This window comes from Coloeus monedula, assembly GCF_965178545.1.
Source record: "Coloeus monedula genome assembly, chromosome: 3".
NCBI lineage: Eukaryota > Metazoa > Chordata > Aves > Passeriformes > Corvidae > Coloeus > Coloeus monedula.
The window spans coordinates 41,884,624-41,907,203 of NC_138783.1; the positions used below are offsets into that span (position 1 = coordinate 41,884,624).

Consider the following 22,580-nt stretch of genomic DNA (forward strand, 5'->3'; position numbering starts at 1 on the left):
GGGAGATTGACCTGGTGCCTTAAAACCCTCAGTCTGAAGCTAAGTCACAGAACTTTGCAGTATTGAGTGCAGTGGATTAACATAAGATAACTGTTTTTACAGATTAGCCTGGCCATCCATTACACTGGCCCACAAGAGAGCTGGAGAGGGACTTATTACTAGGACATGCAGTGACAAGACAAGGGAATGGCTTTTAGCCTGCAAGAGGGTAGGTTTAGATTAGACACTATGAAGAAATTCTCTGCTGTGAGGGTGGTAAGGCACCAGCTCCTCTGGGAACCTCTGGGAACAGGTTCCCCAGAGAACTTGTGGATGCATCATCCCTGGAAGTGTTCAAGGCCAGTTTGGATGGAGCTTTGAGAAACCTGATGTAGTGAGTGGCATCCCTACCCATGGCAGGGGAGTTGGCACTAGATGGTCTCTTCCAACCCAAACCATTTTATGATTCTATGATTAGTAGCTCAGTTTTAGAATTTTGCATATAATTATCTGATGTGATTTGAATTTCCACATTTACAGTCCCTATTGAACTCCCTATTAATTCTCAAATACTAAGCTCAGCCCTTTTTTAAAACTCTGGTGGGGCAGATTTCTCTTACAGGAAGAGGGAAACTTGCTCTCCAATAAAACTCCGTATCCAGATTTGACCATTTTAACATCTTGTTGTCTACCAGAAGCTGAGGGTTCAGAGATGCAACAAAACCAATTTCACTTTTTAGGACACACTTTTTCTGCGATCTTGGAACTCAAAAAACTTTTTCATTTGTCCGATCTGAATTACCAAGTACAAACCTGAAGTAGTTGATGCCGCAGCTGTCTGCAACAAAAAGCGTCCGAGTACTAACAGCAAGGTTGTTCTTCTTAGCGCTGCAATCAGGATGCTCTCTGACCCTGAAGAAAGACACCTAAAGCTCAGTGAAAACTGGCAGGTGCTACATGGACTCTGTCAACAAAGAAGTCAATGTTGGATGAGGTCTAGCTAAATTTAAGTTAGTCTTAAAGCAACGTTGCCGTTCCGTCTGAAGTACTGTACTGGTTTTTTACTGGTGCTCTTGCTGTCTCATAGCTCACAGTATGATTCCTCATAGATTAATTGGACTCTTCGAAAAAGTAGGTTATCTTGTCCTAAACTTGTTTCAGGTAGAGAAGTAAGTGCATTCTACTACTCTAACTGGTGAATCTCTGCCTCCAGATATGCTAAAATGCTGTCCTACAGGTGGTTGCTCAGAACTGGTTTGACTGACAGGCAGCCAATTTTCTGTCTGACTAAAATAAATGTATTGATGCGTATTTACTGAAGGTTAGTAAAAAACCTTTAAATATAAGTGAACTATTCAAGCTTTTCCTACTAATTAGAAGTGAAATTAATCGCTTAATTGTTTAATTTTATGAGGAGAACTCAGGAAAACTGTGGGGTAATCTCAAGGATTTTGAAGTGATCTCTGATTATGAAATTGAAATTGTTGTAATGTGAATATTCACTGTTGGAAATGAGAACTAGATTGTATAGGAGATATTGGAATGCTTTTGAAGGAAAACGAATTTATGAATGACTGTGTACAGGAAGTTGTTACAAGTAGCCAACTTCAGGATAAATGGGAAGATAAACACAAGAGAAAAATACCCTAATGTGTATTTACCATGGGGATTTTAGTGCCTAAGGCTGTGATCATAGAAATCATTCTCAAAAGCCTGCTGATGACCTATGTTTCAGAATCTGGATTTTTGGAGTATGTTCTTGAGCTTTATTTTCCGTACTTCTTTAAAAAACATCTCAATTTTTGGCATAACCACCCGTTTTCTAGTACTGTTGAGATGCATTCAGTGATTCAGACATATGTACAGGTCAGAAAGATGGACAGCTTTCAAAATGGTTACTTTACCGGATTTTTTATTTTTAATGTAACATAGATTACTTTCTTTTTTCCAGACGCTTGCCACATCACAAGGCAATATACTAGAAAATAAGGATCTGATTGAATCTTTGAATCAAACTAAAGCAAGCAGTGCACTCATCCAAGAATCACTGGCTGAATCTTTCAGACTTCAGAGTTTCCTTGATAAGGTAGGAGAATATTTTAATCTTTAAGTGCTGTTTTTCTCCTGCTAAAAATAGTCATCTTTTATCTAGAGAAGATGCATATATCCACAGGGCTATAAGATGAGTAACATATTAAATTAGGTTTTTTTTGAGTAAATGATATTTGGTATATGCAAATACATGCAGTATTTTCAGTAATTAAAATGCTTTGTTTTGTATATGCTGAATAGTTACACAATTTAAAGTCTGCCAGTTTGAATTAAAGGAATTTTGGCAAATCCTGGGTTTTGACTTTATTTTTGCCATCCACTATTGCAACCATTATAGTTCATAAGGATGTTTTTGCTTAGTATGCCCCTTGCTATTGGAACAGTTTAGATCATGGGTGATGTTATTCATCTGACATCCTCCTCTTTTTGTGACAGATTTCAGAGTTTTCTTCTGTGTTCTATTTGTTTACCTTAAAATTTCCCATTGAATTTTGGGATGGGAGAAGACCTTAGTGCCCTAGGGATTAATTTCCAACATGTTCTTCGTCATTTAAAGAATTTTTTGCTAAAAATATTTACTTCCAACTTTGAAATCTAAGGACAGTGTTGAAGTCTGGAATGCTGGTCCCTTGATGTGAAGGCTTGGAAAGGATTCAGTTTTCTAAAGCAGCGGGAGGTATAGGATTGTTTTCTCAGCAGGAGGAGTAAATGTTTATGCAAAAATCAGTAGGTGGCAGTAATGCACCTCCTTTTTTCATATGTGTGTTGTTTTTCTCCACAGGAGAGGGACGCCTATCTCCCTTTGGCTGAGAGTGCCAGCAAAATGTATTTCATTATCTCTGACTTGTCCAAAATTAATAATATGTACCGCTTTAGTTTGGCGGCGTTCCTGCGGCTTTTCCAAAGAGCTCTGCGAAGCGAGCAGGTATTTTCTATTCTCCTGAAGCTGCTAATGCTGCAGAAGAATCCATCTGCTTTGATCCTTAGAATGTATTAGTTACTCTGGACATTTTTTAAAAAAAACTTAGAATAACTGATGATTAAGTGTATAATAAGTAGTGATGTTGACCTGTGGTGCTTAGATGTTCAGAATACAGGCACATGGACTTTTAAATTATCTTATGTTGTATATAAATCAGAATTTCTGTATCATCTGAAAGCAAAGCAACTCTTTGTGATTGCAGGCTTGCTCTTTGTTTATGGTGAATTAGGAAAACAAAGGCTGATGATAACTTTACTGAAGGCTTTATTTAAATAAATTAATGATCTAAAATACTAATAAAGGTAGCTTTATCAACAAGGGGTAGAATAAGAAAAGACCTATTTTTCTACATGGTATATTTACCCAGAGGAAGGTTAAAACTTTATCTACTTTTATACCGTTTGTAAGCGTGTCTGTAGCCTCTCCTGTTTAAAATGTAATTTTTATTCTTCTATATTCTTAGGCCAGTATATTCTTATTGAAGCAAAGAATGGTTTTATCCCTTGTCGCCTCACTCTTTAGATCTAAATACCCACACTGAGTAATAATGCATTTTCTTCTTATTCAGCATCTCCAAAATCCTTCGTATTTTTCTGTGTTTCTACTTAGAAAGTCATTCACCAGCCTTTCATCATGTTTCCTTTGGATTTACCTTTAGTCTGGCATCTGTGATTACAATTCTCCTTCAGCTCCAGTCATTACTAGGAACACAGTTCTGACTGTGAACTTGCCCTCTTTGAAGTTCCTGTTACTTCTTTTCGACAACATGAGGTTTTAACTTCTTGTTCTTACTCTCACACTCCTTCATAATTTTTCTTCTTCCTGCCTATAATCTTAACAAGCTCACCTTCTGGTTTTGCCTTCATTGCTTGCTTTCTTTTTTCCTTGTCCTCTATCCAATTCTTCATTTTTGCCAAGTGATTTATTAGACATGGGAAAGGTATTAGGCAAATCAGTTGCCCAAGTGCCTGCCTTAAACTCATCATTCAAATTCCAGCATGGTAGAAAGGAACTCATACTACCTGTAACACACCCAGTCCCTTTCTTCTTTTGTCCTATCTTTTAAATTTTTTCCTGTTAGAATTAGTCTTTCAGTCTATGAGCTTTGAGGGACAGTGTACACTTAATATTTTTTACAATGTTCATTTCAGTTGGGCCAAATTTGACCAGAAGTTTCATAGCTACACTTAAGATCAACATACTTGTTTAGTAGTATCAAGTGTAGTAAAGAAATGCATGAGCAATTTTTTATCACATGAAAATTATGAGATTTCAGTGATATTGATGTTAGGAGAAGAAAATATTTTCTCATTCCCGATGTATTTCATCTTATACACAAAGTTGTATCATGTTCATAGTCAAAATATTGTGCCGAAATATTTGTTTCTTAATACTTCAGCATGAACTTTGCATTTAATCACCTGTGCATTAATAGCTGCAGATGAATTTTTTAGTATGTTTTTAGAACTAGTGTCGTGTAGAGTCCAGATTATTTGTGTCATTTTGCTGAAATTAACAAAGCACATGAAAAGATTTTTACTTCCACATGAATTTTTGAAATCTGAAATTTCTTTTTTAGGATTCAAGTAGTACTGAGGAAAGAATCAAGTTGCTTATTGGCTCACTGAAGCATACAGTGTATGAATATGTTTGTCGTTGTTTGTTTAAGGTAAGATTGTGTTTTTTCTGGCTTTTATACAGTGCACTGGGTTTGGAAGTATTCTTTCAGCAGTCAACACTTGATCTACTTTAAATAAGCAGTATTGTGTAATAGATACAAAAAATTACACTATCAATATTTAACATTCTAAATGAGGAGGACTAAAAATCGGGATATGACCAAATTAATATTGCTGATGCTCATTTCTCCGCAGAGCTCTACCTCTCTGCCTCATTCTGGCTTCAGAGTCAGTCCTGGGCTTCTCAGTCTTCTGAGCACTCTTTTTGCATTTGCTCTTATCTCTTGCACTCCTGAATATAGGGTTTGGTGTGATTATTTAGGGTTTTTTTTTGTATTTTGGTTTGGGTTTTTTTTAAAGGAAACAAAAGTGGATTTGTTAGGTTGATGGGTGGACTTGATTATCTTAAAGGTCTCTTCCAACCTAGATGATTCTATGTTTCTAAAAGTCCTCCACTGTGATATTCTCCATTTTCTTTTCACAGCCTGTCCCAAATATCTACCTGCTGTCTTGTTTGTTTCTATCTATTCCTTGTTCTTCCTCCATATAATGTTCTTAGTGTATTTCTTCTTTATTTCAATCTGGTGTCTTTTCACTTCTTGCTTTCTTACTGAAGACTTAGGGAAGATATGCCTTTCATTTTCAGTTCTAATTTTTACTTTCGCATGGAACTGTCATAACGAGAGGTGTTTGTCTCATAGTACCAGGCTGAAGAATGCACAGTAGATCTGCATATATGATTTGAGCAGTACAAATCATGCAAGTCTGTAGCTTGATCTGTGAGAACAGAGAGATCTTGAAAATTTTACACCACCTCCTCCCCCTGTCCCCCAATCTAGCAATGCTATATTGTGGATATAGGGGTAGCAGTTATTTCTAAGGGGTTTTGTTTATCAAAGTCCACGTGGATTCTCATGAAATAGTCTTGTAATACTTGATGTCTGTCTTGGAAGTCATGAGTATGTGAAGCCTTCCACTAAGTCATTATATCTTGTGAATATGGAAGGCAGCTATTTTTATATGTGAGAAAAGAGTAGAGAGTTCAAATGCAAGGCAGAGAAGAGAGTTCTAGTAGGAAAGATTTTAACTGTGATCAGATTGGAGTTTAGAAAATACTGAAAGGGTGTTGCTGTACTGCTTCAAACTAATGGTCCATGCAGCTTACTCTTGTGTTCAGTAATGGAGAGAACAAATAAACTCTTCACACCATCAACAATTCACTGCTAATTCTTCCTTTTATCCGTGAAATTTTTTAAAGACTTCTGTGACACTGAGGCTTTACTAGTGTCTTCGTAAAAGGTATAGCTGATATGAGTTTATACCTTTTGAAGCATGTTAGAATTGGGAAGAATGATTTTGTCTGTCTGTGGTTATTATTTATGTGTACAAAGGCTTCACGTATACTACTAAATGAAGTGGTGCCAAGAAATTTACCTGAGCATTGTAATTGGCCCACCTTTCCTGTTAGTTTGTCAAAACAGGCTTAGTCTGGGCCAGTTAGCGTTCTTCCAAACAATTCTTGTTCAAATTTTAGATACTAGATCATCCAGGGAGCATCCTAATACACAGTTTTGTTGCGGATTTGCTGACAGACCTTGTCTGAGAAGATGAAAGAGTTAAATAGTATGGTTTGTTCTCAGTGCTGTATGATGTTCATGTTTATCAATAGAATGAGAACTTCAGTGCCTTGCACAGATTGATGCTAATTCCTCTTTGCCCTCCACTCCACGGCCCACTTTGACTTAGTTTTTGTCTCTAAGTTGCAAAGGTAGGTAGCAATTTTACATTAGGATATGTCATTAAGTCATTACTATGGAATTAGAGGTGGTTTTTTAACAAAATGTTACTTATAAAAAAGAACCAGAATGTGACTTTTGCTGAGTATATAGATACATTTTTACTGCTTTTATTTCAGGCTGATCAGCTAATGTTTGCTCTACATTTTGTACGAGGAATGCACCCTGAACTTTTTCAAGAGAATGTAAGTGCTAGAGAAGAAAATCGCCAAGTATTTTACTCAAACTTAATATGAAAAGTAAATAAGTAGATATAAAGTTTTTGTCAATAAATGTAGGACTTAGTTGTAGTTATCTGTAGTGTAGTCTGATTAGTGCTATAAAGTCTGCCTGCAGTGAAAGAGTATGCATAATTGACTTCATGCAAGTGCTTAAACGTGGCTGATTATCCTGAGTCAAGACACAGTTAATTATCTAAAGTACCTACATGGAACGGAGAGACAAAACTATGGCTTTCTGTACTAGAAGCTGGAGACCAGAAGGGACATCAAATGATAGTAGATGTCAGTTTGATAGAGGAGAGTCCATTATGGAGGTAAAGGTAAAAAGCAGATTATACATTTGAAGGAAGTAATGGAACTTGATTATATGAAAGATGTGAGCTTAAGGTACAAAGTTAAAGTTGGTTGGAGCCTTCTGATGTTATGAATGCAGAGTAGTTTCATTGTAGACATATAGATTGACAAAGTGACATCCCAGTCTTCCAGCAATGATGTGGCCTCATAAAAATAACTCATCTTTATAGTAGGAGTATATCCTGGCTGCTCTTCCTTATCCAAAGTTCCCTATTTCATATTTATTATTTTGTTTGAGCTTCTGAAAATACCTTGCTTTATTTTTCTTGAGTTTCTAAAGTCATGAAGGCTGCAACCTGCAAACAGTTTTCTGACTAAATTAAATTCTGGCTTCTTAAGTGTTTGTAAGTACAACCCTATGTGCGCTGGTTTCCATTGTTTAGCATTCATTTCCGTCAGCTATTAGAGCTCTTAGCTTAATATAGGTTATATATAATGCATATTTCTGCTGTATCTGAATACTCGAGAGAAAACAGGCAAATAATATCAATATTTCTTTTACTTCTCTGAAAGGTAGAAGTTATTTTAATTAAATTGTTAAGAGAAGAGTGCTTGTGCAAAATAGTGAGGAAAATGAAGCTGAAGTGGTTATTCTTTTAAAATTATTTCTTTTAAAGCTTTTAATGTGATGAAACTAGGAGTTGCTTAATCTGCTGCTAGAGAATTTATTATTCTAAGTCCCTGTCTCAAAAGAATTCAACCTTCTGCACTTAAGTATTTTTTTGCATAGCAATATGAAATTTATAGTACAACTTTGGCAATATACTACAGAATGCCTTGGTTCTTAGTAGGGACATTCTCTTTCTGAATCAATATGTATAGATTTTTCTGAGGTAGTTTTATATGTCTCTATATATTATACTTCTGCTTTTCTTCATAACAATATTGCACAAACAAAAAAATATTCCATGCATTTTTGTGTGCACAAGCATTTTCTTTGTAATTGGGAGACGAGCATCAGTTTGTAACTGAAAGAGGGGGTTGTTTCGAGACTCAGTGAGACTGATGGGTGCAAAAAACTGTGCTGGGGTTTGTATCAGCAGTACTGCTCTTAGTCAATTGCTTTTAAATTTCTAATGTTACTGTTGTCTTTAATATAAAATCTTTATCATGGAATATAGATATTAATTATGCAAATTTCCAGTACTTATGAGAATTTTTAGTCTGTTTCTTGTCACCTCCAAATACAGGATTCTGTAATTTCTAATGGTTTGAAGTACTTGTCTGATCTGATGTAAAACAATTAAAAACTGTCTTCTTGGGTACATATACCAAGCCTAAAAGCTTTAATCATACATAAATTCAGTCATGCTTTTAGTTACCTGTTCTGTGTGGGCTGCTGATGCCCCACCAGGCAGGATGTGTGTCCTTGCCAGTCACATTTGTTTCTTCCTGATAGTCTATAGATGGGCAGTCTGGGTCAGAGCTGTGAGTGCTGAGGAATTATAGAACTTCCCCTTTGCTTATTTTTCTTATAAAGCACTCCAGTCACTTAGCTTGGATTCTGCAAAAGAAATTACATTCTGGTAGTATCACCTATTACCTACCATTTAAAAATTGTCTTGGAACTCTTTCAGAATCTGGGATTTAATTTGTTTATTTTCCTGCTCTGCCTACATGCTACTACATATTAATCTTCATTCTTAAAGATGTCTTGGGACTTATATGAGTTATTCACTTATTCCCCCCAGGAATGGGAGACTTTTACAGGTGTGATCATTGGAGACACCATCAGAAAATCAGTAAGCTACATTTATTTTCATATTTTGAAATAAGGAACATTTACTTTTATCCTGAAAACTTAAAATATTCTTACTTTGTTGCTTAATTAGTTGTATTCATACATTAAAGAAATGAGTAACTTTTCACGTAGTAATATAAAAATACAAATTTATATAAAACTTTCTGAACTTGGCAACTAATTTTCTAATTTGAATAACTTTTTGCCTTTGTTGCATATTTTCTTGTATTTTTCTTTTACCAGGATGACAATTTGTAATGCTTGCATGTTTGAGAAGGTTTTCAGCCCTCTGCTGTAACTAAAATCAGTGTTTCTGAATTCCCCTTTCACCCAGAGTCGTGTCTGAGCTGTACTTCTTGTATGAATTAATGAAATTGTACACACACTTTGCTAGCTTTGACTTCCTTTTTTTCTCAGTGTCAAGGGTTCTACATCTGGAGATGGATTTATATGTTTTCTTGGGTAACTGAGCAAGCTTGTGAAGCTTTCTTTGCATGTCTGATGAAGCATGCTGTCGTTTACTAAGTGTCTTTCAGTTCTATTGAATCTGTATACTATTAACATAAAATTCCATTAGGAAAGGGTAGAGAAAAACGCTAAGCTTTCCGTATCTTGCCCATTATAGCCCTTCTTTGAGCCAAATATTTTCGCAAAGGTTTCGAAAGGTTTTTTTAGGAAGCATGAGCACAATCAGGAATTATGAACTCAGTCTTTGCCTCCTGTTTTGCATTTCTGCTCTTTTCCTCTTTCAGGCTCAGCTTCATTTTTCATCATTCATGACTACTTTTAACCTACAGCCTTGTTTAAATATCTGTCAGGGTATCTTGTACATTGAGTGGTACTAAATGATGACCAGTGCAAGTACCTTGATTTTAGAATATTCATGAGAGCAGCTGTGTTCCCATGCATGCTGGTAGAAGTGGCAAGTCATTTAAAATATAATGTTTTACTCAGGTTTTCTCAGGCAGCTGGTTGCTAAAATGATCCTTAAAATCCAGTTTCTCTAGCTGTTAGATGGCTCTACTACAGGCTTTGCATTTCAGTGTGACTGCAGAAGTCCCTCTTCATCTCTCTGGAGTCGTTGTAATTCAATTAAATGTCTGTGAACTGAGTGATTGTCAAGTATGTTCTTGCTGTAGGCCATTTTCAAGGAATGTGAGATCTGATTGTATAATGGAATTTAATACCAGTCTTACTTCCACCTGCCTAACACACAACCTATAGATTTTGGAAAGATTGTGCATTTGTGTCCTTCAGCCCAATTCTAAATGGAATGTATATTGCAGACCCATGTCAAATTTATTCCTACAATTGCTTCCAAGTTTCCTAGTTCTGTTCTTTCTCAGACTTTGTAGCTTATGGCTGAGATACCCTTTCACAAGAAAGTTTCTGCTTTTTTCTGCTGAGCATTTAAGATTACTCTTGAAGTTGCTCACTGGTTGAAAGATCCAAATACATTTCCATGCAGATACTCGTCAGACTGGTTAATGTGTACTGTACTATCTTTTAATAACAAATGATGTAGGGAATACAGAAATTCCACTGGAGCTTAAGCAGTGTTGTTCATCCTTATAATACCCTCCATGCCAAACATCTAAAGAGCAGAAAAATAGAGCTGTGGCCAGATTTTACCAGTGCAGAGATGTTCAGAGGTGGTGTTTTGCCCGTTGTGCGAGGGACCATCTTCTTCATGATTTCAAATATGTGCAATGGAGTTGTTTTTTGAAGTCAGTTACTCAGAGTGCATATTCAGGTAGCCAATCATTTGTGTCACTTGTTTTTAATGAAAAACTACTTAGAATTGAGTGTGTCAAAAGGATACTCTAAATGGTAAAGTATTTTCATGCTTGAGTAGCTAAGCAAATGTTAATGTGAACAGTATATCTCATATTTAAATCTTTTTGTAGCTTTTTTGTTATGCCATTTATGTACTTAGCCAGAGACCATAGAAAGATTCCTGTTATGAATGCTATTTTTAGTAAAACATGGGTTTCAAAATCTTATTACTCCATATAGTTTTTCACAAAAAATTGTGTAACCTCCATGTGTAATGTAACTTGCTTCCATAAGGATTCCCAAAGAAGCGCTCGTGACCAGATTCCCTCTTGGATAGAACAGGACCGAGTCTGGGCAGTAGCATCTTTAAAGGTATACATCATGTGGTCTGTTGAATTTAAATTTAAAGAACTTTGTTTTTGGCAGATAGCAATTTGGACTTGAATACTCAGATATGTATTTTTCAGATCAAAAGATTTTTTTACTTTAGGTGTTTATTCCATCTTCCAGAAACCATAGCTTCATATACGCAGGTTTTAATATACAAAGGTTTTTTGGTTTTTTTTTTAATTTTAATATCACTTTTTGGAGCCTTTTTCATGTACATTTCTACCCCATCTAACAATGCATTTCAATGCATGTGAATGAACCTATCATCTCACTGAGATTAGAAAATACTTTAAGTCTACGCAAGGTACTACAATTTTTATAGATAGGAAGGTAGAGGGAAAATTGCAAATAATATTTAGTTGTAGATTTCACTTATGTAATGACTTTCACAAATCACTTCATATTGTATTAAAAGCCATAAACTGTTAATTTAGAAATTAGTATTCTCCTAATCAGATTTCTCTGTACATTTTTATAGGTGTTTCAGACTTTGTGATTGCTCAGATTGAGCTAAAACAAAAACAATTTTTTGCATTGGTTCCTCCTATCACAGTCAGTGTTGAAATCCTCTGATCCTGAAGGGAACGTAAGGAAAATACTAGTCCTGAAATTCTGTCTCAGGCTCTTCTCCTCATGCATGTAGCTCATCAGCAAGAAGAAAAACCTTGACTGGTCTTTGGCAAGGACTTTTTTTGCTAAACCCAGAGTTCACTATTTAATTTCTCTTCAACCAGGTATCAGGAACAATCACAATAAAGGTGTGGCAAGCATAATAGTTAGAGGTTTAAACAAACAGAAATTGAGTAACTGAGTGAATCAGTAGCATGCACTGATAGCAAACCATTACTGATAGCAGATCATCATTAGAGGAAAGGACTTAAAGGTAGAGCCCAAAGTTTAAAATCAAAGAACCTTAAAGTTTAAAACTAAAATTACAGCGCAATATAGATTTAGCCTTTCCAGGGAATAGGTAAACAAGTGATTAATTTTAAAATGTACTCTTTTCTTCTTTAACTCCAAGAATAAAATTGAATTTTGTGATTTGCACAGGTAGTGGTCATAGTGATATTTGGAAATAAATTAAAATATACAATGCCCAAATGTCTATTCTTCTTTACAGTTAAAACTACACCATTTTTTTTTTGTAGGTATCTCTCCCAGGTCTCTATCAGACACTTTGCTTTGAAGATGAAAGTCTATGGCACACTTTTTCTCGGAGCTCTATATGTGAACAAGACTTTCCATCTTCTGTTGTAAAAAGAATTTCCTTGTTTCAGCAGGTAATCTTTTCATTCATAATATTAATTATGAGTTCAGCATTGAAAGTAAATTTTACATCCAGGCCTTGTTGAATTATAATCAGTGACAGTATCTACACTTTCTTACAGTTTAACTGTTTTTTTTAGTCTAAGGATTATATATTTTTTTTACTATCGTGTATTACTTCTCTGTTATCTGAGTCTTTTTAGTGTTGGTATATTAGCTACAACTGGGTATATCCTGTAAGGTAACAAGTTATTTAGAAATATACACAGAATTAATTTTATGAATAGGTATTAAAATTCTTTCATGGTTGCTTTGTTACTGCTGGATGTGTCAGCTTGTTGAGCATCTTTAATTTACTTCATCACTGAATGTGCAAATTCACACAAAATGCAGTAGCAGCCTCTGCTTTTTTAGAATAGAAGTCATGAAAAATGACTTCTGAAAACCTGGTGATCGAGAACTCATGGTGAATATGGGAAAGGCAAGTTCCTTCCTCAACCTGAGAGTCCTTTTCCACTGGAAAATCACTTTTGTGCTTGTGAATGAAAAGGTGTTGTTACTTAATTTCAAGTGATGCTGTGATTTTTCATTTGAAGTTACTTCACGTAAAAAAATCCAGAAAAAGGATGAGGCATTAGACAATGTAGTTTTGTGTTGATTGGCTCTTAGCAGCTGTCTATTAGAGCTTTTTGTGGAGGAGGAATATTTCTGAAATAGCATGCATGGAATTTAGGAATAAACCATTTTGGAAAGGAATTTGTCTGAGTAATATTTGATTCAATGAAATGCTGAAGAGTACTTCTTACGTGTGCAGTGTGTTGTCAGAAAACGTCTGCGTTTATAGGAAAGTAAATCTGGAATGATTGGTGTACCTTGTATCTTGTACAGAAAGTATTAAGAATGTTTCTGTTGATGAAGTATACTGAAACTATGTAGTAAGATTGATGTGCCACCCATGAATTAGTTTGAACTGAAACCAGAAATATTACTATTCCGAGTAGGACATTGCTGCCTATATACGTGCATAGAATTTAGATTACTAGTATAAAGCTAAGTGTGCTTTCTGTCATTCTAGCTACCCACATAGCTACTGTTTTTCTAAAACATTGTAGAAAAGTTTGTATAAATAGGCATTAAGTATAGATCTATTTTCTGATTCTGTTGATAGAACAAGCTACTTACAAAAGAACAATTACAGTAGATTGTCTGGAAAGGAATGATCAGATAGCTCTATATATTCAGAGACAATAAATTTGTTCTTAAGATAAATTCAAAGAATTCATCCTTCTTAGAAGAGTCTTGCATTTTAAATTGTCATTACACACTTTTAGAGACTCATCTCTCCTGAATATATTTTATTTTAAGGTCCTTGTGGTCCAGGCTGTCAGACCAGACAGGCTACAGAGTGCCATGGCTCTTTTTGCATGTAAAACCCTAGGTAAGTTAATTTTTCACCAGGGTCTTTCTGCACAACAATTAAGTATCTTCTTTGGTCCTATGTTTCTCTTTTATTTTATAGTTCTTATGGAATCCCTAAATTTTAGCATATGAAAATATGCTGTAAAGGTTTGCTGATTTTGTTCTTGTAAAATTTTCTTAAAAGTGCTTTTAAAATGGTTTGGTTTATGCTGCACAGTGATTGAAAATATAATAAAAAAATCTGTCAGATTCTTTTGATTAGTTCTTGACCACTAGATAATTAAGAAAGGAAGATAATGTTTTCTGTAAGTTTTACACTGCAACACTCTCATTAAGACTCAGATTTTACATAAATATTACTTTATTTAATGTCATTTACCATTTAAAGACCATTAGGTTTGAGATTTTGTAAATGGACTCTCAAAAGATTATTTAATTAATATCATTTTTGTCTTAATTCTTGGTCTGTAATACTTTTTACTGTCTTTTTAAAAGTACACATGATTTAGAGTGATTCAGTGCTATGGTTGTCTATTTGTTCTAGTCAATCAGTTTCCTCTCTCAAGTCTATTATATCCAGAGTTTGAAACCTATATGCCAAATAATCTTAATATTGAAGTACAGCACACAAAAACCTTCCTTAAGTTTTTAGCAGTTACGAGTGTGGACACTGTTAAGTTTTAAAAGTCACTTTATCTTACTCCCTTACGCTGTCTGTGGACATTATTTGTTGCTCAAAATTGCCTCCATATCTGCCACCCAGACTGGGATTTTCAACATTAAGGTATAGCTTCTGTGTCAAACATTATTAGTAGGTAGAGAGAGTACTTTGATCATGGTGACAATGTCCCTGCCTGTTGGAATCAATGACAAGCGTGATCTGCAGTGTGTGTGGCTCAAAAACCAGCAGAGACCTGAATGCAGAGTAAGTTTATTTGCTTGCTTACCGTCTTCCAAATCTTAAAAGTATTACATAAATCGCTTGTTCTGGGACCAGTTCCTTGGAGGAGTGCTGCACAAGGGAATAGTTTTGGTGAATGAAGCTGCAGACTCACCAAGAAAGGCAAAATACCATTGACTCCATTTGGATTTTCAAAATGATTAAAACATCCACAAATCATCCATGGATTTTTCATGTATATCAGTGAGATCGGTGTAAAATCATGACTAGCACATTCTAACCAATGAAAGATGTCATGCTTGTATGAATATTTTTTCATATTTTTTCTACCATGTTTTTTTCAGTGTCCTTGCCCTGAAACAACTTAAAACAGACTGGTTTACATAGTTCTAAAGGGAGCCATTAAGTTTCCAATCTCGTTTGGCTGCTTTTCCTGTGAGAAAAATAAATTCCTGAAGACCTATAATATCCCACAAGAAAGCCTTTCACTTCTGTTTTATCCAGATATTCCTTTTTTTCCTTTTGTCACCTTTCACCTGTATTTTTAAATTTATGGATGAAGAGGGATTAAAATAATTTCTTTTGAAGTTAAGGTTCATAAAAATTTGCTAAGAATGTGTTTTGTAACACACAAAGCATGCTTATTTCTTTATTTTACATGCTATATAGAAATGCACCATGTAAACAGCCTTTCAGTACCTAAAGGGGCCCACAAGCAAACTGGAGATGGACTTTCTACATGGGCATGTGGTAACAGGCCAAGCGGGAACAACTTCAAACTGAAAGAGAGCAGATTCAAGTTAGGTATTAGGGTGAAATTCTTCCCTGTGAGGGTAGTGAGGCACTGGAACAGATTTCCCAGAGAAATTGTGGATGTCCCATCCCTTAAAGTGTTCAAGGCCAGGCTAGATAGGGCTCTGAGCAACTTGGTCTAGTGGAAAGTGTCCCCGCCCATGACAGGGGGGCTGGAAGGAGATGGTCTTTGAGGTCCCAGTACAAACCATTCTGTGATTCCATGGTACAAATTATGTAGTACTGTTCTGTGTGGAACGTACAATAGCTCAATTCTGAAAACAGACTGTGCCCTCAAGGAAGTGTGCGTTGCATCTTTTAGTAGTTGTGGCATAGATGTCACAGATTTGGGCTCTTCTGTCTTGCTGCATGTTGTGATTTCCCATTGCACCCAATGCTTCACTAGTTAAGTCCCAGTCTAAAGATGCATGAAAATATGTGGTTAACACTATTTCATTTATGATACACTTACACATGTATCTTTGGGCTCATGATAAATCCCTTGCCTATACTAAGTCAACATTCTAGATATTTAAGGTGTATATTAAAACAAATAATAGACATAAGTTATGGTGGCCAGTGGGCCTGTGATACAAGGGACAAAGAGAGTCTACTGGTGAGATAGTCCCTAGTATCAGAGATCCTCCCCAGGTTAGGGTGAACAGAAGAGGCTTTCCCCAGGATGCTTTGCCCTGCTAGGTTAATGTACCCCAGTTCCGCTCTCCTGGTTGGCCCATGGCCTCCCTGCTCCTTTGTTACCTTATTTGTCCCATGTCCTAGAAGGTTCTCCACTCCAGGTTCCCCCCATTGGTCCCTGCCCCATCATCACTCCCTCAGAGTTCCCCATTGGCTCCCATTCCCTACTCCTGCCTGTGTACTGCCCCACTGCCCTCAGATCATTGGTCCCATACTTAAACCTGGACCCTCCATTGTTCCTTGTCTTCATCCCTGGAACCCTTCATGAGCATCGCTGCAATAGACCTCTCCCGTGGAACTCTGTACCTGCCTCTTTTGAACTTTGTACCCTTCCTGCCTCGTTGCCATCACTGTATTTTCTGGAGCTCTCCGTGTGTGTGTGCGTGTACACGTGTGTGAGTGTGCTGGTCCTGCCAAGCGGCTCCGCTGTGGAGACGCTTTTAGGAAGGTCGCGGCCCCTCACTATGCGGCACAGCCAAGCCGCTGGGCTTCGCGACAGTCAGTAATCACAGTACGAAAAACCGCGTGTGTCTAATAATTCAGGCTCCCAGGGCAGTAAGGAGAGAAATTCTGCATGTGGACATATAAACTGCAATTAGTTTCAGCAAATAGCATATTCTCTCTTTGTATGTTTTCCTCAAGGCTTCACTCTAAATAAAGACTGCAGTTTATATTTGTCAAGCTGGAAATCCAGGTACCATGTTTGTATATTTTTCTTATCAATATAGGGTACCTTATACCTGCATGTTGTAAGGATTTTTTCTTCATTTTAAAGCCCATTTTATGGTGTCTGCTAAACAGAACTCTTGACAGCCAGATGAGCTCTAAAATGGATAGTGAAGTACTCCATCATGTGTGGTCACTTTATTTCCATAATAATTGTAATTCTAATTGTAGGAATAAAAGAATTATCTCCATCTCCTTTGAATATGAAACGTCTGTATAAAGAGACACTGGAAATTGAGCCCATCTTGATAATAATTTCTCCTGGTGCTGACCCTTCTCAAGAGCTGCAGGAACTTGCCGGTGTTGAAAGAAAAACTGAGTGCTACCATCAGGTCAGTCTTATCTAAGTGTAATGATTAAAAACCACAACGTGTAAAATTTTACTGTAGTAATATCTCTTTTACTTTGTTTTTTAAAGAAGTTAGTATGTAAAATCATCATTTGGTGTCGTGTTGTTTTGTTGTTCCCACCTGTCTTGAACTAACTTCTCATTCCATTGGCAAAATGGGCTGGAGAAGAGAGACACAATTAGTCATGCTCACAGAAGCAGTATCCAAACAAGAGACATTCCTCCAGTGTGGAGAAGGAAAAAATGAGAAGATGGATGGAAAGGAACAAAAGAGGCTGAGAATTATACATGCTGCATCATTATCTTTTTTAGTGTGGAGTAATTGAAACAAACAAAACCCACTGAAAACTAGGCTTCATCATTTCCTCTGCTTGTAGGATTTGCACATTTCTTTCTTCAACAGAAAACATAAATCAGGTGCTCAGTGTTTGTGAATGCTAGGTATTTTGTGAAATTCTGTAAAATATTTTGAGAAGTTTTGCATCCTTGAAGGTTCCCAAGAATCCACTGGACAAAGCCCTTAGCTCCTGGTCTGATCTTTCATACCTGGCCCTACTGAGAGCAGGAGATTGGACTAGACACCTTCCAGGATTTATTCCAATTCAAATTATTCTATGAATCAAATGGTTTCCTAATATTCCCAATAAACAGTACCAATATGCTTTATAACTTTCTGTAAAATATTATTTCCTTCTGTCATTTGATATATTAAGGGGGGGGAAGTTGTTATCTAGCTGATCACTAGTTAGCAAAGAAATGGAAAATGTCAAGTTTAATATTGCTTTTAAATAGTCCTTGAAATTGTTCCTTTCCTGGAATATAAACTGATACAATGTATTTTTCCCATCAAACTGTAAATATTTATATCCTACTGCCATCTTATCTATCTGTGAACATTGCAGAATACCTATTTCTCACTGTGCCACATGGATTTTCATGTTTATCTGTAAATATCCTTTACATGTTGGACTTCCAAAATGTAGCATGGTATGGTATTCAGTCAAGGATCAGGACTCAAAGCTAAATCACCTGAAAATTGTCTTACTAATGAGAATATTTTGTTACTATGTTTTCCTACACTTTCTCATGTAATTTGAGTTGAACATGAAAGACAGGATTTTGTTCTCTGTTGATTTACTTCTTCTATAGGATAAAGAACAGAGTGCTAAATTTATGCCATCTGTAACCATATTGCTGGACTTCCAGTTGTCTTCTCTTGGCTATTTTCAATTATTTCAAGATATTATGCTCAGTTTTCCTTAGTCAGAGAATCGTAATGCTAAGACAGGATTTTTCAATTGGCTAAGACCTCGTTATTTTCCATTTGTTTGGTTCAGGGGTTTTTTTTATATATATAGCTTCCAAATAGATTCTACAGTAGAACTAATATGGTACTATAAAAATGAAGAAAGGAGTATATGTTAAACTATTCATATATCCCAGCTGGAAAGAGAGCAGCCTTAGTTTTTAACTCATCTTAATACAAAATTGAGTATTTCTCTTCAAAGGAAGTATTCCTAACTTCCAGTCAAAAGAAACTTTGTTCTCATTTATCTCTTACTTTTGTGGTTCTGCAGTATGCAGTTTAGTCATTGATATTTAAATTACTTTTCGACTTCCCAGGGAATACCATCACTGTCACCAAGTGATGTATGGTTTTTTTCCATTCAAAGACTAGGTAATGTTGTTTGTTTAGAAACTCTGGCTAGATAAGTTGCAAAGAAAAACTTGTTTCTCTTAATCTTTTCTCTACTTTAGTAACCTATCACATTAGAGAAAATTCTGGTTATCTTTAGCACTCTTTTTTTTTTACGTATTTATCCTAACCTGCAAACGCAATTTTGTATTTAACTATTAAATGAGGTCTGAGAGATTCTTGATACAACTGTGTCTGCCATTTCAGATTGCCATGGGCCAGGGCCAAGCTGACCTGGCTATTCAAACTTTAAGAGAATGTGCACAGAACGGAGAATGGCTGTGTTTGAAGAACCTGCATCTTGTTACATCTTGGCTTCCTGTATTGGAAAAGGTGGGAGCAAATAGAGAAGATACTGGAAACCAGACAAAATTAGTATGCAACATTTCTGCGGCATTTCAGGCATTTCCACAGTGATCTTTAAAATTGCAGTTTAAAAATATGCTTTCACGGTTTTCTGTCATGCATAAGGTGAACTGCTTCAGATCTAAGGAGCTTCTTTCTTTGCGTGAATGCTTTAATTTTCATACAAGGTGGAGTATTTCTACCACAATGAGTGGTCAAATGCTCCAATTAGGACTTCTGGTATTTTATGGGATACTGCCCATGTTTTTTATGAACTATCAATCTATGTATGCTTGAATTTAATTTTTTTCCCCCTTAGTTCTAGGACTTTCTTTTTAGTAGTTCTTTTTTTTGTGAAGTGCAGCCTGAGTCTGAGTCATTAGGAGGTTTTTGCTAATTTGAAATTAAAATGTCTCATATTTTATAGAAACACACACTTGTGGCATATGAAATCATTAACTTTCTAACTAAAATTGCATTTATATGATATACTTTTTATGTATATCACTGTGAAATCCTCAGAACAAATTAAGTCAGAAGAAAATCATGGAATTCCTTTAACAGTTACTGCAGTTTTAATTTTCTAGTTTTCAATGATTTTGTAAAACACAGTCCATGGACGTGAGCTTGGAGTCTGTCATCTGTCTAGCAGTAACCATGTGGCATGTACCTTTAGCATTCCTAGAATCCATTCCGAAAAAACGGAAAGGCAAAGCAAGATAACACTGATGTGTGTCATGTAGTCTGAACAAGACAGTCAGCAGTAAGGAAATGTTTGTAAGCTCCTTACTGAATACAAAATTTCAGATAATGTAAGTATTAAAATATGGATATGTGTCAGGAGGTTCTTACTCTTTCCACATGAGCATAATACTGAATGCGTTAAACTTCCTGCTGAGCGTAATATAGACTGAGATTTGCTGATGTTTGACTCTGCACATCCCCTTGCATGTTTTGTGTACCATTGGCAAGTGCGAAGCTATGTCATTCTTAGTTTGAACATCGTTTTAAGAGACTGCTGCAGATTTATAATTCCGTTCCATCCAGGGGCAGAAATTCAGTTCTCACAGTCTCTGGATATGGACCCGAGTGTACCTTAGTGAGGTAGATTGAAAACTGGCCTAATTGCATTACTCCAAGGGGCACTTTCAGCATCAAAAAATCCAGTTGGAGGCCAGTCGTTAGTGTTGTGCTCTAGGCATTGATACTGTGGCCAACACTGTTTAACATCTTAATTAATGAGGTGAATAATGGGACAAAGTGCATCCTCAGCAAGTAGAGATGATAAAAAACTGAGGGAAAAGATTGATGTAATAGATGAGTGTACTTTTGTTCAAAAGGCCCTTGGTAGAGAAGAACCTTGTGAAGTTCAGCAAAGGGAAATAGCAAGTGCTTCCCATGAGAAAGAGTAACTCCAACCACCCAGACAGTCTGGGGATGATCTGGCTGAAAAGCAGCTTGGCAGAAAAGACCTGGGAGTCCTGGTGGGTAAGAAGGGGACCATGAGCCAGCAAAGTGACCTTGCAGCAAAGACCACTGGCATCCTGGGTTGTTTTAGGCAGTGTTGCCAGCTGGTGGAGGGAGGTTGTCCTTCCCCTCTATTCAGCTCTGGTGAGACACACCTGGAGTTCTGAGTCCAGTGCTTGGCTACCCAGGACAAGAGAGACATGGACATACTGAAACCAGTTCAGTGAAGGGCTGCAAAGGTGATGAAGGAACTGGAGCATGTATCGTACAAAGAGAAACTGTGAGAACTGGGACTGTTCAGCCTGGGAAAGAGAAGCCTCAGGGGAATCTTAGTATTTTGTGTATTGTCTGATGGGAATGAGTAAAGGAGACTGAGTCAGACCCTTTTCAGTGGTGTCCCATGACAGGACAAGAGGCCATGTGATGCCTTTTCCTGGTCTTAAAATCAAGAGTCATACACGGTTAGAAGGGGAAAAGGGATTTTACCTTGGTATTTATTTTTAAGGATCCTTAGGTGTACACGTCCAGGTCATATGCATCGAGATGTATCCCACCGAGTCTTTCCCTGTGTCTCTGTGTCTCTACTCCTCCTCCCCCCCCAACATTGGGTATAACATTATAGGCTTTACTAATTAGCATATCTATCAAAGATTCCCCAAGGAGAGGCTCAAGTGAGCGCCCCCCCCCCATCCCCGAGGAACCTTCCCCTGGATGGTTCTATCTTACGTTCTGGAGAGGACCTTGGGGTCTGAGGCACACTAATCCCTAATTATAAAGCTTCTAAAATGTTTAGTCTCTTAGCTTGACAAACAAGTCCAAGAATGTAGGCAAAAAGCACTAAGAATACAGAAGTTGTAAAAGGTATAACAGGGGTATAAAAGAAAAGGCAAAAATCTTCATGGCATCACATGGCCACAATCTAAAATACAGGAAATGCTATTTAAATTTATGGTAAAACTTATTTTAATGTGACGGTGGTCAAACAGTTGAACAGGTTGCCCAGAAAGCCTGCAGAGTCTCCATCCTTGGAGATACTGGAAACCTGACTGGCTACAGGTCTGGGCAACTTGTATCTGGCTCTGCTTTGAGCACAGAGTTGGACTGGGCAGTCTCTGGTGGTTCCTTCCAAGCTCCACAATTCTGTAATTCTATGTTAGAGTTATCATTTTGCTTAAATAGCTGAATGAACTGATACTGTTTTTTCAGATTTTTTCTTTACTAAAAACACTGAAAACAAAATGATAATTATGCTCTAGAGATGAATGGATTGTGAGAAAATCTTTTAAGAGTTTTTTGAGCTATGTTTCTTCTAACAGATACATAAAACTCTTGACATTGTTCTGGAACCACTTGTCAGGCAACTTTGCTGTCTTCAATCGTAGTTGAAGAATATGGGTTTCAGCTGAGCGTAAAGTACCAGCAGTGTGTTTCCATATATTCAATTAGTATATATTTTTGTGAAGCCTTCATGTGTGAAATAACTTTTGGCAGTATTTCTCTTAGAACTCAATTTTCCAATCTTCAATTTTCTGTGAATCATGATATATGAAGGGGCCATACAGCAAACACTTGAAGAAAAAGAAATTAATATAGCTGTACTGGTATGGAAAGTCATTGAGATCTGTTGTTGATATGCAGTCCACATTGCAAGCCTTCATCATTTTTGATGTAGCCTTCTGGTGTTTTTGTACTTAAAAGAAGTAAAGAACTGCTCTATATTTTTATGTCCTGAATTAAGTATCTAAGGGAAAGGGGCAAATACTCTGGCACAGCTAGGATGAATTTCAAATTTGAGCACAGCAATGATACAGAATGTGCAGAGGCAACACATCTTGAACTATAACCTTATGTTTATAAACAACTACAGATTTTTTAGATAAACCTTTCTAATAAAAAGTTTTAGATAAAACTTTCAATCCAGGATGTAATTTTGTAAATAATGTTCTATATATA

The 22,580-nt window shown here is 36.5% G+C and overlaps 1 protein-coding gene across 1 annotated transcript in view; it reads left to right on the top strand.

Annotated features, from left to right (window-relative positions):
* The window catches only part of DYNC2H1 (dynein cytoplasmic 2 heavy chain 1), a gene marked incomplete at both ends in the record, with an annotated part of 155,079 nt that overhangs the window by 69,118 nt on the left and 63,381 nt on the right, over positions 1 to 22,580 (top strand). Inside the window, 10 exons of the mRNA XM_082277385.1 lie at positions 1,931 to 2,065; positions 2,813 to 2,956; positions 4,593 to 4,682; positions 6,608 to 6,673; positions 8,755 to 8,805; positions 10,875 to 10,952; positions 12,119 to 12,250; positions 13,602 to 13,674; positions 16,942 to 17,102; positions 19,023 to 19,148. Of these exons, the coding sequence (XP_082133511.1) occupies positions 1,931 to 2,065; positions 2,813 to 2,956; positions 4,593 to 4,682; positions 6,608 to 6,673; positions 8,755 to 8,805; positions 10,875 to 10,952; positions 12,119 to 12,250; positions 13,602 to 13,674; positions 16,942 to 17,102; positions 19,023 to 19,148 (1,056 nt within the window). The remainder of the gene's footprint in view (positions 1 to 1,930; positions 2,066 to 2,812; positions 2,957 to 4,592; positions 4,683 to 6,607; positions 6,674 to 8,754; positions 8,806 to 10,874; positions 10,953 to 12,118; positions 12,251 to 13,601; positions 13,675 to 16,941; positions 17,103 to 19,022; positions 19,149 to 22,580) is intronic.